General features: G+C 39.9%; 1 protein-coding gene and 1 non-coding gene across 14 annotated transcripts in view; one reads left to right on the forward strand and one right to left on the reverse strand.

The window, feature by feature from the left end:
- The window catches only part of NUSAP1 (nucleolar and spindle associated protein 1), a 77,065-nt gene extending 58,183 nt beyond the window's left edge, over positions 1 to 18,882 (forward strand). For all 13 annotated transcript variants that reach the window (XM_049104393.1, XM_025473144.3, XM_049104398.1 and 10 more), the window contains 7 exons: positions 97 to 198; positions 3,739 to 3,848; positions 8,372 to 8,559; positions 10,631 to 10,788; positions 13,135 to 13,251; positions 16,347 to 16,455; positions 17,630 to 18,882. In XM_049104393.1, coding sequence (XP_048960350.1) covers positions 97 to 198; positions 3,739 to 3,848; positions 8,372 to 8,559; positions 10,631 to 10,788; positions 13,135 to 13,251; positions 16,347 to 16,455; positions 17,630 to 17,723 — 878 coding nt within the window. In that variant the 3' untranslated portion in view covers positions 17,724 to 18,882. The remainder of the gene's footprint in view (positions 1 to 96; positions 199 to 3,738; positions 3,849 to 8,371; positions 8,560 to 10,630; positions 10,789 to 13,134; positions 13,252 to 16,346; positions 16,456 to 17,629) is intronic.
- LOC112676223 (U6 spliceosomal RNA) lies at positions 9,149 to 9,257 on the reverse strand. The gene has a single exon (XR_003146393.1). It is a non-coding gene; the product is annotated as a U6 spliceosomal RNA (small nuclear RNA).
- Positions 18,883 to 19,562: the final 680 nt, after the last annotated feature.

Raw genomic sequence — 19,562 nt, forward strand, 5'->3', positions numbered from 1 at the left:
CGACTGAACCAGCTGGGCACCCCCAACTTCTATATGTTTCTTAATAGGGAGAACTTGTTGCAAAATCTTTGATTAGTTCTGTATCTTTGGATTCAGGTAATGAAGATTCAAAGGTACCTGCAGAAAGAAAGAAGCATCTCTACGCAGATGGGTTTTCCAAACCTGGAAAAAGTAAAAGAACTATAAGTGCTACTCCAAGTAAGTTTTACACACAAACAAAATAATAGTTGGCTGCTTAAGCTAATGCCAAATAGGCCGTGCACAAGAATAGCTAAAAGCTTGAATGCACTAACTGGGCCTTGCATCTTCATTCTCTCACTAGCTCTGAGACCACGGGCATCTTATCCTCAATCAGCCTGCTTCCTCAGTTTACAGTGGGAGTGGGTATACTACCTATTTCATTAGGTTGATACAGACATACCTGATGTTGCACCTTCAGTTCCAGATCACTGCAATAAAGCGATTACTGCAGAAAAGTCAGTCAAATGAATTTGTTTCCTCAGTGCATGTGAAAGTTGTGTTTGACACCATGCTGTAAGTCTGTTAAGTGTGTGATTTTGTTCAAAAAACAATGCACATATCTTAATTAAAAAGTAAGTTATTAAATAAATAAATAAATAAATAAATAAATAAATAATAGTAAGTAATTGCTATAAAATGCTCCCCATCTGAGCTTTCAGCAGAGTGGTCCTCCTTTTTTTTTTTTTTTTTTAAGATTTTATTTATTTATTCATAGAGACACACAGAGAGAGAGAGAGGCAGAGACACAGGCAGAGGGAGAAGCAGGCTCCATGCAGGGAGCCCAATGTGGGACTCGATCCCAGGTCTCCAGGATCACGCCCCAGGCTGCAGGCAGCACTAAGCCGCTGCGCCACTGGGGCTGCCCCAGAGTGGTCCTCCTTTTGCTGGCCAACGGTCTTGCTTCAGTGTTGATGGCTGCTGAGTGATGTGTGGTGGTTGCTGAACGTTGGGGTGGCTATGGCAATTTCTGAGAATAAGACAATGGTGAAGTTTGCCACCATAGTTGACTTCCTTTCACAAATGATTTCTCTGTAGCATGCAGTGCTGTTTGATAGCATTTTACCTGCGGTAGAATTTCTTTCAAAACTGGAGGCCATCCTCTCAAACCCTGCCACTGCCTTATCAAGTATAAGTTTATAGAATATTCTAAAACCTTCATTGTCATTTCAATAATCTTCACAGCATCATCACAAGGAGTAGATACCATCTCAAGAAACTACTTTCTTTGCTTATCCATAAGAAGCAACACTTCAAAAAATAAAATAAAATAAAAAATAAAATTAAAAAAAAAAAAAGAAGCAACACTTCATCCACTACAGTTTGATCATTTGGTCAAATGCATCTTGTAACAGAAGGCTGTCTCCTCTACATTAAAAATCTATTAATATAGTATCCACCTTCATTAATGATCTTAGCTAGATCTTCTGGATAACTTCTTGCTGCTTCTCTATCAGCACTTGCTGCTTCACTTTGTACTTTTATGTCATGGACTGTACATTAACCAACCTCTGCTAGATTCCAACTTTTCTTTTGTGGCTTCCTTAAGTCCTTCAGCCTTCACAGAATTAAAGAGCATTAGGGCCTTGCTATGGATTAGGCTTTGGCTTATGGGAATACAGTGGCTGATTTGATCTTTACACAGAACATTCAGACTTCCTTCATTTCAACAATAAGGCTAGTTTGCTTTCTTACCATTCGGGTGTTCTCTGGAGTAGCATTTTAATCTCTTTCGTGAACCTTTCCTTTGCATTTACAACTTAGGCTGAAAACTAGGGGACCAGTTAGCTATCTTGGCTTTTGGCATGCCTTCCTTGCTAAGCTTAATCATTTCTAGCTTTTGATTTAAAGTGCGAGATATGCAACTCTTCATTTCACCTGAAGACTTAGAGGCAGGCTACTGTAAGAGAAGTCAGAATGTACCACATTTATTAAGTTTGCCATCTTATATGGGCACTGCCTGTGGTGCTCCAAAGTAATTACAATATCAGTGACCATAGAGCACCATAGCAAATATATGACCACAGCGAAAAAGTTTGAAATATTGAACTAATTACCAAAATGTGATAGAGATATGAAGTGAGCCAATGCGGTAGGAAAGATGGTGCTTGACAATGTTGCAGGAAACCTTCAATTTGTAAAAACGAAAGACAAAAACACCCAGTATCTCAAAGTGCAATAAAACAAGGTATTCTTAAAAAAAAAAAAAAAAGCCAAGGTATTCTTGCATATAGAGACTATTTTTCAACTTCTGATTACCTAACATAGCAACTAGCACATGGCAGGTGTTCAGTAAATATCCGAGAATGAATGTCTATAAAGTATTTGGAATGATGTCCACCTTGTAGGGTTTTTTTCTTAATTTTTTTTTAAGTACTCTCTACTCTCAACATGGGGCTTGAACTCATGACCTAGAAATCAAGTCCCATTCTCTACTGACTAAGCCAACCAGGCACCCTTAATTTTTTTTTTCAATAATAAGTTTAAGATTCCATATTTTCAAAAAAAAAAAAAAAAAAAAAAGATTCCATATTTTCTTTTAAAGATTGTATTTATTCATGAGAGACCCAGAGAGAGAGCAGCAGAGACAAAGAGGGAGAAGCACGCTCCCTGCAGGGACCCCAGTGTGGGACTTAATCCCAGGACTCCAGGATCAAGCCGAAGGCAGGTACTCAACTGCTGAGTCACTCAGGCATCTCGAGATTCCATATTTAAATATGTAATTTATTGTCCTCTATTGCCTGGCACATACAATGTTAAGTGTTGTATGTTTATAGTACTTAAAGTGCTGCTCAGCATATATTAGAAAAGCATATACTTAATATTTAGAATTTTTTTTATTAAAAATTTTTTTTAAGTGTTGTGTTTGTTTTCTTGTATGTGTGTTTATGTGTTTGTTTTAGATAATCTCTACATCAGGGCAGCCTGGGTGGCTCAGCAGTTTAGCGCCGCCTTCAGCCCAGGGCGTGATCCTGGAGCCCTGGGATCAAGTCCCACGTCGAGCTCCCTGCATGGAGCCTGCTTCTCCCTCTGCCTGTGTCTCTGCCTCTCTCTATGTCTCTCATGAATAAATAAAATATTTTTTAAAAAAAGATAATCTCTACATCCAACATTGGCTTAAACCCACAACCCCAAGATCAAGAGTCACACACTCCTCTGACTGACAAGCTAGGCACCCCCAGTATATTCTTAATCAGAATAGCACAGAGCAGGGGTCAGCAAATTGCTGATCACCTTGGTCTGTCTTCCAGCCCTTAAGCTAGGAATGGCCTTTATAGTTTTAAAGGATTGTATTAAAGAGATGTGGCTACAAAAGCTAAATAAAATATTTACTGTCTGACCCTTTACAAAAAAGGTTTGCCAATCCTTGTTATAAAGCTTTCTAAACATTAAAATATGTCAAATTTATGATTAGGTAAAGGCCATTTGATTAATTGGTGAGGGGAGAGGACAAATCTGTAATTGTTCTGTGGACTAAACCAAGTTGTCAGTGGGGAAATGGACAGTGGAGACATGGTGTTTGATAGTTGATAAGATGAATACTCTGTCCCTGAGTTTCCAAAAGCTAAAAGATTTGAAATTATATTTTTAGCAAAGATGATGTTGAAGTTGAATATCAGGGATGCAGAGAAGAGAATAAGTATTAACAGAAAGACAAAAGGAAGGTGAGTAAATGTATTTGTCTTATTATTAATTGTCATATTTTGGGGAACATTCTAGACTTTAAGAAGCTTCATGAGGCTCGTTTTAAGGAAATGGAGTCCATTGATCAATATATTGAAAGGAAAAAGAAACATTTCGAAGAACACAACTCATTTAATGAACTGAAGGTATGCTGATAAAATTTTTTCTTTTTTCAAAGATTTGTTTGAGAGTGTGCCCTCAAGTAGGAAGGGCAGAGGGAGAAAGCATCCCAAGCAAGCTCAGTGCTAAGCTTGCTGATCTGAAGACCCTGAGATCACTACCTAAGCTGAAACCAAGAGTCAGATGTTCAATTAACTGCCACCCAGGCACCCTTAGAATTATGTTTTCAATGGGACTGAACTCTCTGATTTTAATACCTTAGCTAATACAGCCAGCTTTTTATTACTCTTCCAGTGGAATGGATTTGAGTTTAATTTATCTTTATTATCTGAAATTGCTTCCCCCCCACCATAAGAATTTTCAGAACCATCGAAATAAAATCAGGAGTCCTCGCTATAAAGAACTAACTCCAAAGTGCCAATAAGTTCTGTTTTCAACATTCACACATTGTGTTTATTACTTTTGTTGAGGATGGACTGATTTATGGGTGAAGCCATCTTCTTTTCCTGGTCTCTCACCTAAAGGAAAAAGGAATGAATTGTAGTGGCTAACTTAGAGGCTTCCTGATAACTGAACTCCTGGGACCCTTCAGTCTAGGTTCTGCTCTACTCAAGGTCCCTTCAAGTAAGAAAAGGTGATGAAGTCAACCCTGACGTTGAATTAGCAGAGCAGTGAGTTGATAACATCCTTATGTTATGTTACATGGTATCTAGTGTTAAAGAGGTGCCACATAGAAGACTGGGTAACATTTACTCCAGAATTTAATACATATAGCTTGCTTATTTCTCAAAAAGAATTGGAGGCGGGCAGCCCTGGTGGCTCAGCGGTTTGGCTCTGCCTGCAGCCTGGGGTATGATCCTGGAGACCAGGGATCGAGTCCCGCTTCGGGCTCCCTTCATGGAGCCTGCTTCTCCCTCTCCCTCTGCCTGTGTCTCTGCCTCTCTCTCTCTGTGTCTATGAATAAATAAATAAAATCTTAAAAAAAAAAAAAAAAAGAAGAAGAAGAAGAAGAATTGGAGGCAAGTCTGTGGTATTACAACACAAAACAGTATAAAGTTGATTTGAAAGAGGCAGAACATGACCACTGTTAGCAGGGACAGTATCTGCTACGTCAGTCAGTTGAGTTTTAGGTTTTCTGATACAAACACCAGTACAAAACCACACTAGGTAATAAGTTTTAAATAATTTTTTTAAAGAAACATACACTATAAACTTCTTAAAGGCTGAATCTAGAGTAATAACATTCATTTTAACTCTTTTTTTTTATTTTTTATTTTTTTAATTTTTATTTATTTATGATAGTCACAGAGAGAGAGAGAGAGAGGCAGAGACACAGGCAGAGGGAGAAGCAGGCTCCATGCACCGGGAGCCCGATGTGGGATTCGATCCTGGGTCTCCAGGATCGCGCCCTGGGCCAAAGGCAGGCGCCAAACCGCTGCACCACCCAGGGATCCCTCATTTTAACTCTTTATAAACATAGCAACTTGTCTGCTAACATAGTTGAAGACACCATTTATGAACTAGCTAACAGCAACAAAGCCAAGCCATGGCATTTGAATGCCTCCATTCCTGCATACTAATCCAACAGCATGGATGGAAAATCAGAGAAGAGACACTCAGTGTGCCCATAGTAATACTCTGTTAATATCAGTAAGGGCTAGGTATCACTGTATTGGCAGTGGAATACCTAGACAAGTGGCCCATGCTGAGGATTTACATAAAGTGGACCTATAGTTTCTTTTTCTTTTTCTTTTTCTTTTTCTTTTTCTTTTTCTTTTTCTTTTTCTTTTTCTTTTTCTCTTTTTCTTTTTCTTTTTTTTCTTTTTCTCTTTTTTGTATAAGAATGAACTAGCAGCAAATATGCGTGAAGCAGGGCCACTCATTTTCCTTACCATGAAACTGAGTCTGCTTAAATATCTGATAGTCAAGTTTTCTACTAATACAGGTGTTAGTTTCCCAGGAAAAAAATTAGGACAGAATAAGTGTCTCAACCATAAACTTGAGTTTATAAATCCTGGAGCTATGTTAAATAAATGAGTAGATTATCTTATTTTTTACCGATACCCCACCTGAATGAGCTTAGTTCTAAAATCTGAACCTGACTCCCCACTGTTTAAGGAATAGATCTATCAGATAGGTTATTGGGTATTATCTATTTGAAAACTGGAAAATAAAAAATTACAGTGACTTCACCATAGCTTATAGGAAGCTTTTCTTGACAGTTGACATATTTCAGGATTGGTCGTTGGATAATATTGGATAATAAAGAGATCTTAGAATAATCCTGGCTTTGACCTGTCTCTTTGATTTTCATGATTAGAGCTGGCAGATCTATTTGATTTAGTTGCCAAATGGCCCTCTACAAACATCAGAAACATAGTGCCCCAAGATGCCTGATTATTTTGTCAATGGTAGGAATGATGAATTTTTTTAGATCTTTAATATGATATGAAAAAAAATACAATTAGCATTTCTTTGCTTATTCTAGGTTTATATGTTATAATTGGCTGGGATCTTTTTGTGAAATTTTTTTTCTTAATTTTTACCCATCTATTAACCATTTATATTAATGCTATCCTATATTACAAAAACTTTCCTACAATCTATCTTTTAACCATGTTAATGGTGTCTTTTATCTTGTGAAAGGTTTTTTCTTAAATTTATCCGATTTTTCCTTTTAAGGGTCTGAGGTTTCTTTTGTCATACCCTACCTGTTCTAAGATCATAAAAATAAGCTCTTACATTTATTTTTCCTGCTTTTATTATTTCCCCCTATAATTTTTTTTGGGGGGGGTACATGGTATGATTGAGCTCTTTGCTTTGTTAGGATTGAACAGGAATTTTTTTTTAACAGGATTTTTATTACTAAAAGAAATTGGTTACATACGTTACTGACAAAATGAGTTAGTACTACTAGAATCAACGGTTTAATACTCAACCTGAAAAAAAGTCAAATAGTTAAGGGCTAGTAGACTCATTCCTGCATCGTAAGTAGCTTAAAACAAAGATGCAGAGTTGATGGTCCTGACACCAAGTGAACTGTGAAGAGAGACAGCATGGAAAGTGGGAATCTTGGAGGAGAGACAGGAGGAGGCATAAGAAGTGTGATTAAATAGAACAGTATGCTTAATACTTCTAACCTAACGCCCCCCCCTAGTATCCATGTGCATTTACTAAATAGTAATTCTTACCCTTGTGGTTTAACTTTGTGTCACATTAGAATCTCTTCTGCTTGTACGTTGAGAAGCTGACATTCTTCTCTGAGTGCTTGTATTTCCTAGGACATAACCAGAATTTGTCAATGTCAGTAGACCCACCACTGTTGTTAGTTAGCAGAGTTGTATTATATTTCTTCTGCTTGCAAAAGCTGAAACCAGTGACAGGAAGACATTGTTATTCTTGTGCCCGGACAGTATATAAAAAATGATAACCTTAGTGGACCCTCTCCAGTCATTTAATTTTTTTTTTTTAAGATTTTATTTATTTATTCATGAGAGACACAGAGGGAGAGAGGCAGAGACACAGGCAGAGGGAGAAGCAGGCTCCATGCAGGCAGCCCGAAGTGGGACTCGATCCCAGGACTCCAAGATAATGCCCCGGGCTGAAGGCAGGGCTAAACCGCTGAGCCACCCAGGGATCCCCCTCCAGTCATTTCAAAGGGAGAGTTCCTTCCCTCCCTATTTCTTTTGTTTTGTTTTGTTTTGTTTTTAAAAACTTTAAGAAGTCATTGGGGGGGTCATGAGGATAAGAGTGGAATTATTTGTAGAATCCATGTGCTATTTATGTAATAAGTGGTTCTTTGAGTTTGTATTTAATAAACTGCTAATCACATTCTCATGTGTCTGTTCAGCCACATTCCTTAGTCAGAAAATCTCTGGGTTGTTTTTTGTTTTTTGTTTTTTGTTTTTTTTTTAAGACTTTATTTATTGGGGATCCCTGGGTGGCGCAGCGGTTTGGCGCCTGCCTTTGGCCCAGGGCGCGATCCTGGAGACCCGGGATCGAGTCCCACATCAGGCTCCCGGTGCATGGAGCCTGCTTCTCCCTCTGCCTGTGTCTCTGCCTCTCTCTCTCTCTCTGTGACTATCATAAATAAATAAAAAAAATTAAAAAAAAAAAAAAGACTTTATTTATTCATGAGACAGGCAGAGAGAGAGGCAGAGACCTAGGCAGAGGAAGAAGCAGACTCCCTGCGGGGAGCCCAATCTGGGATTTGATCCCAGGACCCTGGGATCACGCCCTGAGCCGAGGGCAGATGCTCAACTGCTGAGCCACCCAGGCGTCCCAATCCCTGGGTTCATGGCAACTAGGAGAGGCTTTTTATAACCCATGACTCAGCACAACCAGAAGTTACTCATAACTTGGTCACCATACCAATATAGGTGCTAGGAACTGCACAGCCCACCCGGCAGGTAGGAATAGGATGAGGCTGTGAGAAGGAAAGATAACAGGTGCGGTTAAAAATGGGGATGGAACAAGGAGATGAATGGGGGCACTCTGAGGACAGTGCTAAGAAGCCAAACTTGAACATGGTTCCTGTGTCTTTCTGCAGAAGCAGCCGGTCACCAAAGAAGTGGTGGTGACTCCAGTTCCTCTCCGGGGAAGGCTCCCTGAGGCTCGAACTCCCTCCAGCCAGCGCCACTCACAGGGCCAGCCCCTGGGCCCTACAGGCCAGAGCACCTTGTGTGGGAAGGGGTCTGCCAAGCGTTCCATTCTATCAGCAACTAAGATGAACGTCAGGTAAGAACTCCGAAATGTAATCAAGTACAAGGACCATTTCAAAGTTTTAATGCTTCTTGTGCATTTCAGGTGGATGACATCAAATATGTTTCTATGTTGATGAAAAAGAAGGCAAAAGAGGATCAGAATGGAGAGAAAATCAGATGGTTTTTATAACCTAATATTTTTTCTTTAAACTTGTATTGGATTTTCTTATCGAATATCTCTAAGCTCACATTTGGCTTAAATAAAGTATACATGGATATTCATTTTATTTGTTTAATGTATGCCTGTAAAGATATGTAAAGAGAAATTTTCCCATTGACTTAAATGTAAAGTTGAAGCTAAATTCCTGCAGAAAATTTCTCGATGCAATGAACTTAGTTAACTCATCCTAAAGTGGAAGTGTTGTAACCCAGTGGGTACTGCAGTATCCTAGCTATCCTATGCCCCACTGATCCCTCGATTTTTTTTTTTTTTTGCTTGTACCTTGTCCAATAGCAGGGTAGCCCCCAATTATAACTATCCCAGAGATGAAGATCTTCAGGCCCCCTTTCTTTAATACAGAAATTTTATTCTCTCCTTTTTTTTTTTTTTTTTTTTTTTTTTTTTTTTTTTTTTTTTTTTTAAGATTTTGTGTGTCGTCCTTGCACAGGGGCAATGCTTATCTTCTCTGTATGATTCCAATTTTAGAATAAAGTGCTGCCGAAGCAAGCACTTTAAGATTTTATTTATTAGAGAGAGAGTATGAGCACAAATAGTGGGAGAGGCAGACTCCCACTGAGCAGGACCTGAGTGGAAGGCAGACGCTTAACTAACTGAGCCACCCAGGCACCCCTCTTTTTTTTTTTTTTTTCTTTAAAGCTTTTTTTTTTTTTTTTTTTAAGCTTTTATTTTTAAGTAATCTCCACACCCACTGTGGGGCTCAGACCTACAACTCCAAGATCAAGAGTTGCATGCTTACCAACTGAGCTAGCCAGGTGCTCCTAATCTCCTTTTCTTAAGTGCATTTGCAGCATCTAATAGTGAGGTGCCTGGTAACACTTGCCCAACACATTCAATTATCTGACATAGTTTTTAGAGCTTAAAAATGACCTTAAGTTTGGAATCCTATTTATTGAGCTAGAATTGAGTATGAGGTGCCTCTACTTGGCAGTTCTGATTGTATTTAATAGTATTTAAGAACACCATGGTTGGGGCAAGTCCTTGCTCCACTGCAGTGTACAGAACAGCCTGGCCTTCATGGCACCTCTCCTAACATGCAGTTGTCTTAACTGGGTTGTAGAATATTTCATAATAATTTTGGGTGTTGATTCAGGATTACCACCACATTTTCGTTACAAGTCTAGAAGTTCTCTTCTGTTAACCTCACAGCCACACCATGTAGATTTGTCCTTCCTGACTTTCACTGACTCTAAGACACCATCAGCTGGATAATCACCATTATTTTATGAACCACTGAGAAGAATCACTGCCAACTATGATGTGTTTGTTACTAATTACAGAACACATCCCAATTTCACACATTAAAATTCAGAAAAACTATGCATCTTAATCAATGAGATAAACTTATGGCAATTTGCTAGGAGAATGGGCTTATGGACTTTTTTGTTTTTTAAGATTTTATTCATGGCAGAGACATAGGCAGAGGGAGAGGTAGGCTCCCTGTAGAGAGTCCATTGTGGGACTGATCACAGGACCCTGGGATTATGCCCCGAGCCAAAGCAGATGCTCAACCACTGGGCCACCCAGGCATCCCCTTATGGACCATTTAAATGAATGACCATCTACTAGGAAGACATAAAGTCTATTCCCATCACTTCCTGGGCATAGCAGTCTCCTGTTCCCTCTGATAAGCCGTCACCAGAAGAGAAAGAGGGGAGTGCTCAGAGTACCTCCTAAACTGTAATTTGAGCCCCACAGTCTTGTCCTATCATTGGCCAAGGCAAGGAGAGCAGAGAAGACAAAACCATATTTTACAAATAAAGTGTTGTAAAATGTTTATTCTGCAAAAGTGGTTTATTCACGTAAGCTTGCTACAAGTTACTCATGACACAAGCACTCATGTTTGGTACTCTACTGTCCTGTTTAGGTTTTCAGCTGCTACCAAAGATAATGAACATAAGCGTTCACTGACCAAGACTCCAGCCAGAAAGTCTCCACATGTGACCGTATGTGGGAGTACCCCAAAAGGCCAGGCTGTGCTCGGGACATGCAAGTTAAAGACCGCAAAGGGGAATTCTGCTTCTGGTAAAACAAAACAACCCTGGTTCATCTTTAAGCCATGTAACTTCCTGAAATTATTAAGTGTATTTGTTTACTTAAAGCCTCTTTCCATAACTATAAAATCAAAAGCAAAAAGTTCGCCAAAGCATATTTTTCATTTTATATTGGTGAGGAAAATGCCAGAGACCTGAACAAAAAAACTGGTATCTGGGCAGCCCGGGTGGCTCAGCAGTTTAGTGCCACCTTCAGCCCAGGGTGTGATCCTGGAGACCCGAGATCGAGTCCCACGTCAGGCTCCCTGCATGGAGCCTGCTTCTCCCTCTGCCTGTGTCTGCCCCTGCCCCCTGTGTTTCTCATGAATGAAAAAAAAGTCTTAAAAAAAACCTGGTGTCTGCCTGATGACTCCATCTTGTCTATGAGGAGTCCTAAGATGGTGACTCTCCCTGAAGAGCATTCAGCCCCTTCAGGACTCCGGGATTAGATGGAGGATCACAATATTCATTACAGCCTCTGATTGGTCCTCCAAGACTATGAAGCTAATAGGATCCCAGAGTTTGTGGAATGAATGCTACGCTATAGACTGTGTAAACCAGAATAAGCCATATGGATACTCTTCTACATACAGTCTACTTAATCATCACCTACAATGACCAGGTGGGCTTTCAAAAGAATACTGCAGTAGCAGTACAAATTTTAAATAAAAATAAAAACCAGCAGATTGAGGCCTATATTAGTACTGAGTAGGTCAAAATCTTTGAGAGTCCTATTGAAACCATCAAGCAAGAGCCTTGATCACATAGAAAGGCTCTCCAGTTTTCCTGAGACTACAGCAATCCAGCAGGAGCTTCAGACCAGAGGAGAGTACAGTGTCAATAATAATGAGTGTGAGGCTCTATGAGGGTTTCTTCATACCTTAAAGATAGAAGAGACTGACAGCCCACATTTTAAGCAAGGCCAGAGGTGGTGGAAACAGTAAATTTATGCGATTCTTCCTCTAAATGAGCTCTTTCATTCCCACCCTAACCTTTAATCTTAACAATACCAGCAAGCAAACATTCCATGTAACATTCTGTATCTCCCTACAGTATGGGAAGAAAGGGGCCTGGGCAGAAAACAGTGCTAAAAGTGGAGTGGACTTGCCTAAGATAGGACTGTTATTTTACAGAGAGCTGGGGTCACTGGGTAGCAGCCACTTACCTCGTAATGAGAAAGGACTCACAAATGCTCACAGAGGACTTGAGGCAGAAACTAAATGTTTACCATATTCTGACTTTTTTCCTCGTGGTAATTCAGAGGTGTGCCCAGTTAGGATGGGATAGTTTTTTTCCCCAATTATCAGATAAGAACTTTATGTAAAGGAAACCAATTGTATGATTTTTTTTCCACCATGATTTGCTTTCATTCACTCAGCATAATGTTTGAAGAATCATCCATATTGACAAATGAGCTATAAAATGTATTCATTTTCATTGATATGGATATATTTCAATTTATGCATTTTAATGCTTATTGACCATGTGGATATTTCCAACTTTTATTATTATACTGTTATGACCATTCTTAACTATGTCTCCTGTACACATGTAAGAGCTTCTCTAGACCTAGGATGAGCTGGCGTGTGTAGTAGGGTTGCAGTTACTCTACAGGTTGAATTGTACTTATTTAAACTTGGCGTTATAGACAGCCCCAGTGTTCCCCTCCCTACTGGCACCTGATAGCAACGCAATGGGATTGCTTAAGCACAAGGGTTTTGTGCTTTTCTGATTTAACTGAGGGGTCCTAGGTCTTGGTTATTTCTTCATATATACATGCAAGTGCTAACATTCAACAATAGTCTGTGATGGGAAAGAATTACAAAATAGGCCCAATATATGATGCCCAACTGTAGCAAAAATTTGGCTTTACTTGAATCCTACCATCCTGGTCTATTAACTTTAAATATGTGAATTTTTGTACCATAAATAACTGCTTTTATTAAATAACAACCAGAGCCACATATCTTTTCATCTGTATTTGGTTAGGTTCCTTGCAGGCTTTGTATCTGTATGAATGAAAATGTTACTAATATATTTTTAAAGGGTAAATAATATCAGGGACACAGCCTAAAAATTTACCCAGTCGATTATTTAAACAGGATTTTCAACTCCCAGCTGATTCCTAAGGAAAAAACCTAATATTGATACTGTTTGGGGAGCTCACAAGAGAAGCAAGTCTTGGTGGTTAGATTTCCTTGGTTATTCTTTTCTTCTTTTTAACCCTACATGGTTGAGACTGTCCATATAGATGATATATTTAAGACTGAGAAGTGGTACTTCATTTTTTTTTTTTCTTCCTAATTAAGCCCTGGGGTTTTGTTCCTTGGTTTTATAGTTGTTACCCCATTCAAATTGACAACTGAGACAGCACAGACTCCAGTCTCCAACAAGAAACCGGTGTTTGATCTCAAAGCAAGTCTGTCTCGTCCCCTCAACTATGAGCCACACAAAGGTACGTGCCAATGTTCTTAGAAAGCCGTGCCAAAGACTTAGGATTAAATAGTTCTACATCTCAGGATGTGAAAGACTCTAGTGCCTCAGTGGAAAGCCATACTGAATCACCTAGAATTTCTTCCCCCGGTTCCACATGACCCATAATTTAAAAAACTATCCACTAAGCAAATACTAAATAATGATTCACTTACATTTCTGTTAATCAAAGACCTAACTTCTAATCAGTGTTATAGCAAAGAAATAATAGGCAAAATCAAGAAATTTGGAAATTGGCCTATGGGCAAATTAATGTTTTCTTTACAACTTTCAAAGGATCCCAGGCTGGAATCCACCCAGTCCAACAACCTGGGAATTTATTGGTCATATAAATGCCCATATAAATTGGGCATGTATTAAAGTATCTGTATATCCAGCTAAAATACCAATACTAAAAAAAATAATGATAAAATAAAATACCAATACTAAAAAAAAATTTTTTTAAAACAACCAATATGGGCAGCCTGGGTGGCTCAGCAGTTTAGCGCCACCTTTGGTGGAGATCCAGGAGACCCAGGATCAAGTCCCACATCAGGCTCCCTGCATGGAGCCTGCCTGTGCCTCTGCCACCCCCCCGCCCCTCTCTCTGTGTATGTGTGTGTGTCTCATGAATAAATAAATAAGATCTTTTAAAAAAAAATCTTAAAAAAAAAAAACAATACTTCAGGTGGTTTTTTTGTGATTCTAGAATTACTTTAAAACAAGATGATTTCCCATAAATCCTATTCTTCTAACAGTGTTTATCTTTAAATTACATTAATGAAACAAATATAATGAAAAATCTTATTTTGAAGTAAGAATCAATTGTAGGGGATCCCTGGGTGGCGCAGCGGTTTAGCGCCTGCCTTTGGCCCAGGGCGCGATCCTGGAGACCCGGGATCGAATCCCATGTCGGGCTCCCAGTGCATGGAGCCTGCTTCTCCCTCTGCCTGTGTCTCTGCCTCTCTCTCTCTCTCTCTCTTTCTGTGACTATCATTTAAAAAAAAAAAAAAAAATCAATTGTAGTACAAAAACAAAACTTCTTTCTTCACACATCACACTGCCCCCTCTGCCCGGTTTTCCTAGACATGGCCCTGGCACATATTACTAAGTTGTCAGGGAGAAACCTGGGCGTCATCTGGCTCCTTCTCTCAGACCCCATACCTAGTCCATCAGTTAGTCCTTTCAGCTCTACCTCTGAAATAGATCTTTGTTTTTTTTTTTTTTTAAGATTTTATTTATTCGGGATCCCTGGGTGGCTCAGCAGTTTAGTGCCTGCCTTCAGCCCAGGGTGTGATCCTGGAGTCCTGGGATCGAGTCCCACATCGGGCTCCCTGCATGGAGCCTGCTTCTCCCTCTGCCTGTGTCTCTGCCTCCCTCTCTGTGTCTCTCATGAATAAATAAAATCTTTTTTTTTTTTTTAAGATTTTATTTATTTATTCATGAGAGACATACAGAGAGAAGCAGACACAGGCAGAGGGAGAAGCAGGCTTCATGCAGGGAGCCTGACATGGGACTCGATTCCAGGATCACATCCTGGCGCTAAACCACTGAGCCAGCAGGGCTGCCCCCCTAGAAAAGTTCTTGCCCATACCAGGTGCTCAGAAAATATTTGGGGAATGATTCTGGTCACAACTAACTTCTAATAGAAAATCTGGCTGAGAGCTTCATCTGTACTGCTTATTATTTTTATACCTTAGACAAGTCATTTAGTGTCTTAATGAAAAGAAAACAAATATTACATCAGTAGTGTGAAAGTCCTTTTTATAAAATGGGAAACTGCAAATAATCTTTGGCACTCAAAGATAGCTCATAGGGGCAGTCCGGGTGGCTCAGCGGTTTGGCGCCACCTTCGGCCCAGGGCGTGATCCTGGGGACCCGTGATTGAGTCCCGCATCAGGCTCCCTGCCTGGAGCCTGCTTCTCTCTCTGCCTGTGTCTCTGCCTCTCTCTCTGGGTCTCTCATGAATAAATAAAAATCTTAAAAAAAAAAAAAAAAAAAAAACTCATAAACTAAACAAAAGCAATATGTAAACATCTGGAAATTTGGTCCCAGGTCTAAAGCTAATAAAATCCACTTATTCCATTCCAAATACATTTTACTAGGGAACAGTAATAACAAATTGCTCAGATGAAATCCTTTAATATTAAATACCTAGAAACCTTGAGGGATGCCTGGGTGGCTCAGTAGTTGAGCATCTGCCTTTGGCTCAGGTCATGATGCTGGGGTCCTGGGGTCAAGTCCCATATCGGAATCCCCTCAGGGAGCCTGCTTCTCCCTCTGCCTATGTCTTTACCCCTCTCCGTGTGTCTCATGAATAAGTAAATAGAATCTTTAAAGAATAAGTAAATAATAAACAACTTTGGGATAAACTACTTGGTTGTAATGACTTTCTTTTAATGTGCTATGTAATTGGATTTAGTATTAAGATTTTTTAATAGCATTTAAACTGTGAGTTGGGGATCCCTGGGTGACTCAGCGGTTTGGCGCCTGCCTTTGGCCCAGGGCGCGATCCTGGAGTCCCAGGATCGAGTCCCATGTCGGGCTCCCTGCATGGAGACGGCTTCACCCTCTGCCTGTGTCTCTGCCTGTGTCTCTGCCTCCCTCTCTCTCTCTCTCTCTCTCATGAATAAATAAATAAAATAAATCTTTAAAAAATAAAAATAAAACTGAGTTTCCAAGGATTAAAAAGTAAAACACACATGGCGCCTGGGTGGCTCAGTTGGTTAAGCGTCCGACTCAATTCAGGACAAGATACCAGGTCGTGAGATTGAGTCTTGCATCTGGCTCTGGGCTCAGCACCATGTGATTAAGATTCTCCCTTTCCTTCTGCCCAACCAGCCTGTGTATGCATGTATGTTCTGTCTCTTAATAAATCTTTTTTAAAAAGCTTTATTTTTAGGGGAAAAAAGTATAACTTACATCATTTATATTTGTGGACTATGAAATTAAAACTAATACAATTATACTGGCAAATGTCTATAAAGTATAAATATTGGTAACAAGCAAATAACCTCAAATGAGTAAAATTGGGAATATAAATAGAAAAATCTTAAATCTTTGTCTCTCCTAAACTAGGCAAACTGAAACCATGGGGTCAACCTAAAGAAAATAGTTCTGTCAAGCAACATGCCAACAGAGTTAGCTTCCACAAGAAAACTTATAAACAACCTCCTCTCCAGACTCGGTGAGTATATAATTAACCAGTTCTATAGTTCTTTTAATTTTAAAAGACTATATTTAAAAGCAAAGCCTCTGAAGTACAGAGAGTTTCAGTAATAGTGGTGTTTAAGAAAAAGGGAGTCATGGGGAAAAAAAAAACGGGGGGGAGTCATGGAATCATATCTAGAACTTCATAAAGGTACATGTGCCTAGGCCCCACCGCAGTGGTTTCTAATTCAGCAATTGGGAGGTGGGGTCCAACAGCTGTACAGTTTCCAAAGCTCTATAGGTGATTCAGGAGGGAACCCTGTTCTCACATGACCTACCATCCCAGTGTATCTGGCTATCCCTCCAGACACCAATCCAAGTGCCTAGATGTAAATTCGTCACTCCCAGGGATATCAGGCTTCAAGGCCCTACCCCAGAAGAAATCCCCAGCTGATCCTTAGAGGCTTCCTTCTGCATGTGAAAACCAAGTTAAAGCCAGAGCTTGCTGTGGGGTGTAGCTGGTCCTGATCGAGTTGATTCCCAGCATAAAACCATCCTAATACAGGATTACCCATCATTTGACTTCTCTGTATCCAGCTGCCACCAAGACATTCAGTAACTATATTTGCCATTAAGATTGTTAACATAGGGTTGCTTGGCTGGCTCAGTCAGAAGAACATGCAACTCTTGTTCTTGGGGCTGAGTTCAAGCCCCACATTGGGTATAGAAACCTTGATGAATTGTTTTTAAGTTTTATTCAATATAATCCTAGCCCCCCCAAACCCCTCCTACCAATCCCTAATCCCTTCCAGAAAAATACAGTGGCTTAAGTCAGCAGAACCTGGTTCTAATTCTAGCACTTCCACTAGACTACATGATTTTGAGCCTGACCTTTGACTTCCAAAGGAGAGATTTCTCATTTAAAACAAATTAAGGTACTGAGGTGCCTTTTGTTCCAGTTCCATGCTTAATTTTAGAATGCTGCATTAACATAAAAAGGGAAATACCAGTTTGTAGCCCTGTAACACAAGTGACTTACAGGTGTGGCTTCCACAGACAGCCCACTAGCTAGAGCACAGTGTTCTGTAAGAATATTTTATACAAGTATCTGGATTTCAGTTTAAGCTTGGACATTAGTCTGATGACAGGTGCTTTAAAGCAGACTCTTATGGAGCTTCACTAGAGCCTAATGAGTACCTGTACCTCTTTAGGGAAGAACAACGGAAGCAACATGAACAAAGACGAAAGGAGAAGAAAGCAAAGGTTTTGGGAGCTCGAAGAGGCCTCATTATGGCTGAAGATTAATTTTTTAGCATCCTGTAAATATTACTTCATTCTGAACCCTTTCTTTAATGTAAATATTTTTCTGTCTTCTTCACTTGAGTCAAGACTTCTTTCTGCTGTTTGTTGTTCACTATCTATGTAGTGTTGGGGGTTCTTCACAGGCTGCATCTCTGAAAAGACCTTATTAACCTTAACGCTAAGATTCTTTGAAATGGTTTTTTCCTAAGTGTACAATTCAGTTTTCTGAGACTCATCCTATATATAACCTTGACTTAGATTTTTAATGTCTAGTTTCCTCTGCTGACAGAACTGGAATCCTCTTCTAGACAGAAGCATTGACCTGATGGTAGGTAATTCTACAAGCCTTAGAACTTGACCAATAAAAATCTGAGAAGGCCACCTCTTCCTCCTCTAGAGAACCACATAGTCTTACTGAAATGGGGAGCCATACACATCGGTACTGGCATATTCTACCTGTGTGACATGGTTTATTACCTATGCAGGTCTGTTCAGATCACCCGATGTAATCGCCATCTATCACTCAATATATTCTTAAAAACTCCATAGCTCATTCTAGCCTTACTTATTTAAAAATACCCGGGCCTATATTGAAACCTGAGGGTTGCCGCTTCAAGGGTCAGTATACTCTGTCAGTTAGATCTTGTTTTATGGGAAAGACCAAAGTTGTGCAGCATCACAGCCATGTTTGTTGCCCCTAAGTGGAGCTTCTGGGCTTTGTACTGATGAAGATTTTCATAAATGTTTTCTCATGATGGTAGATTCTTTGCAAATAAATTGACTTCCAGATTGAGTTGAGCAGCTAAGACTAACACCAGTTGACTTGTACTCTCCGTGCATCCTGTCCTACTTCTCACACGAAGAATAAATGAGCATATCGTCCTCTGGTATTTTTCACAGCACGTATCCGACTCTTATTCTTAGATCTATGAGCTCACAGAACATTGGCATACTCCTGGGTGCTGAATAAATTCATATTTTGCGGGATCCCTGGGTGGCGCAGCGGTTTGGCGCCTGCTTTTGGCCCAGGGTGCGATCCTGGAGACCCGGGATCGAATCCCACGTCGGGCTCCCGGTGCATGGAGCCTGCTTCTCCCTCTGTGTCTCTGCCTCTCTCTCTGTGTGACTATCATAAATAAATAAAATTTTTTTTAAAAATTCATATTTTGCTATTAGGCAGAGTTCAGATCAATTAAATCACTGTCAAACTGCTGCTGTCAAACTCACTTTGGGAAACAGGTTTTTAAAGTTAAATATGTCTACCACATTACCCAGCAAAGGCATGGGTCACACTGAAGCACAAGCAGCACATGACCTCCTACTCCTAGGTATTTCCCAAGGGAAATAGAAGCACGTGTCCACATAAGAACTTGTACACAGATATTTACAGGAGCATTATAGCCAAAAAAAATGGAGAAAATCCAGCTGTCCATTAATAGATTAAAAATGATGCACAGGGCAGCCCGGGTGGCTCAGCGGTTTAGTGCCACCTTCAGCCCAGGGCGTGATCGAGTCCCATGTCGGGCTCCCTGCTTATCCCTCTGCCTGTGTCTGTGCCTCTCTCTCTGGGTCTCTCATGAATAAAATAATACTAATGTTACAGCATGGATGAATCTCACAGACATTATGCTAAGTGAAAAGAAGCCAGACATAAAAGATCACATGACTATTTATAGGACATATCCAGAGAAACTAAACCTATGGAGAAAGTAGATCAGTAGATATCCGGGGCTGGAGGTGGTGGGAGTTAAGAGTGCCTGCAAAGGGGCATTAACGTTGCTTCTAGGCCAGATAGAAATTTTCTAATATTGTGGTAAAAACTGACAATTCTTTGAGTACCAG

This window comes from Canis lupus, chromosome 30 (assembly GCF_003254725.2).
Source record: "Canis lupus dingo isolate Sandy chromosome 30, ASM325472v2, whole genome shotgun sequence".
NCBI classification, from domain to species: Eukaryota; Metazoa; Chordata; class Mammalia; order Carnivora; family Canidae; genus Canis; species Canis lupus.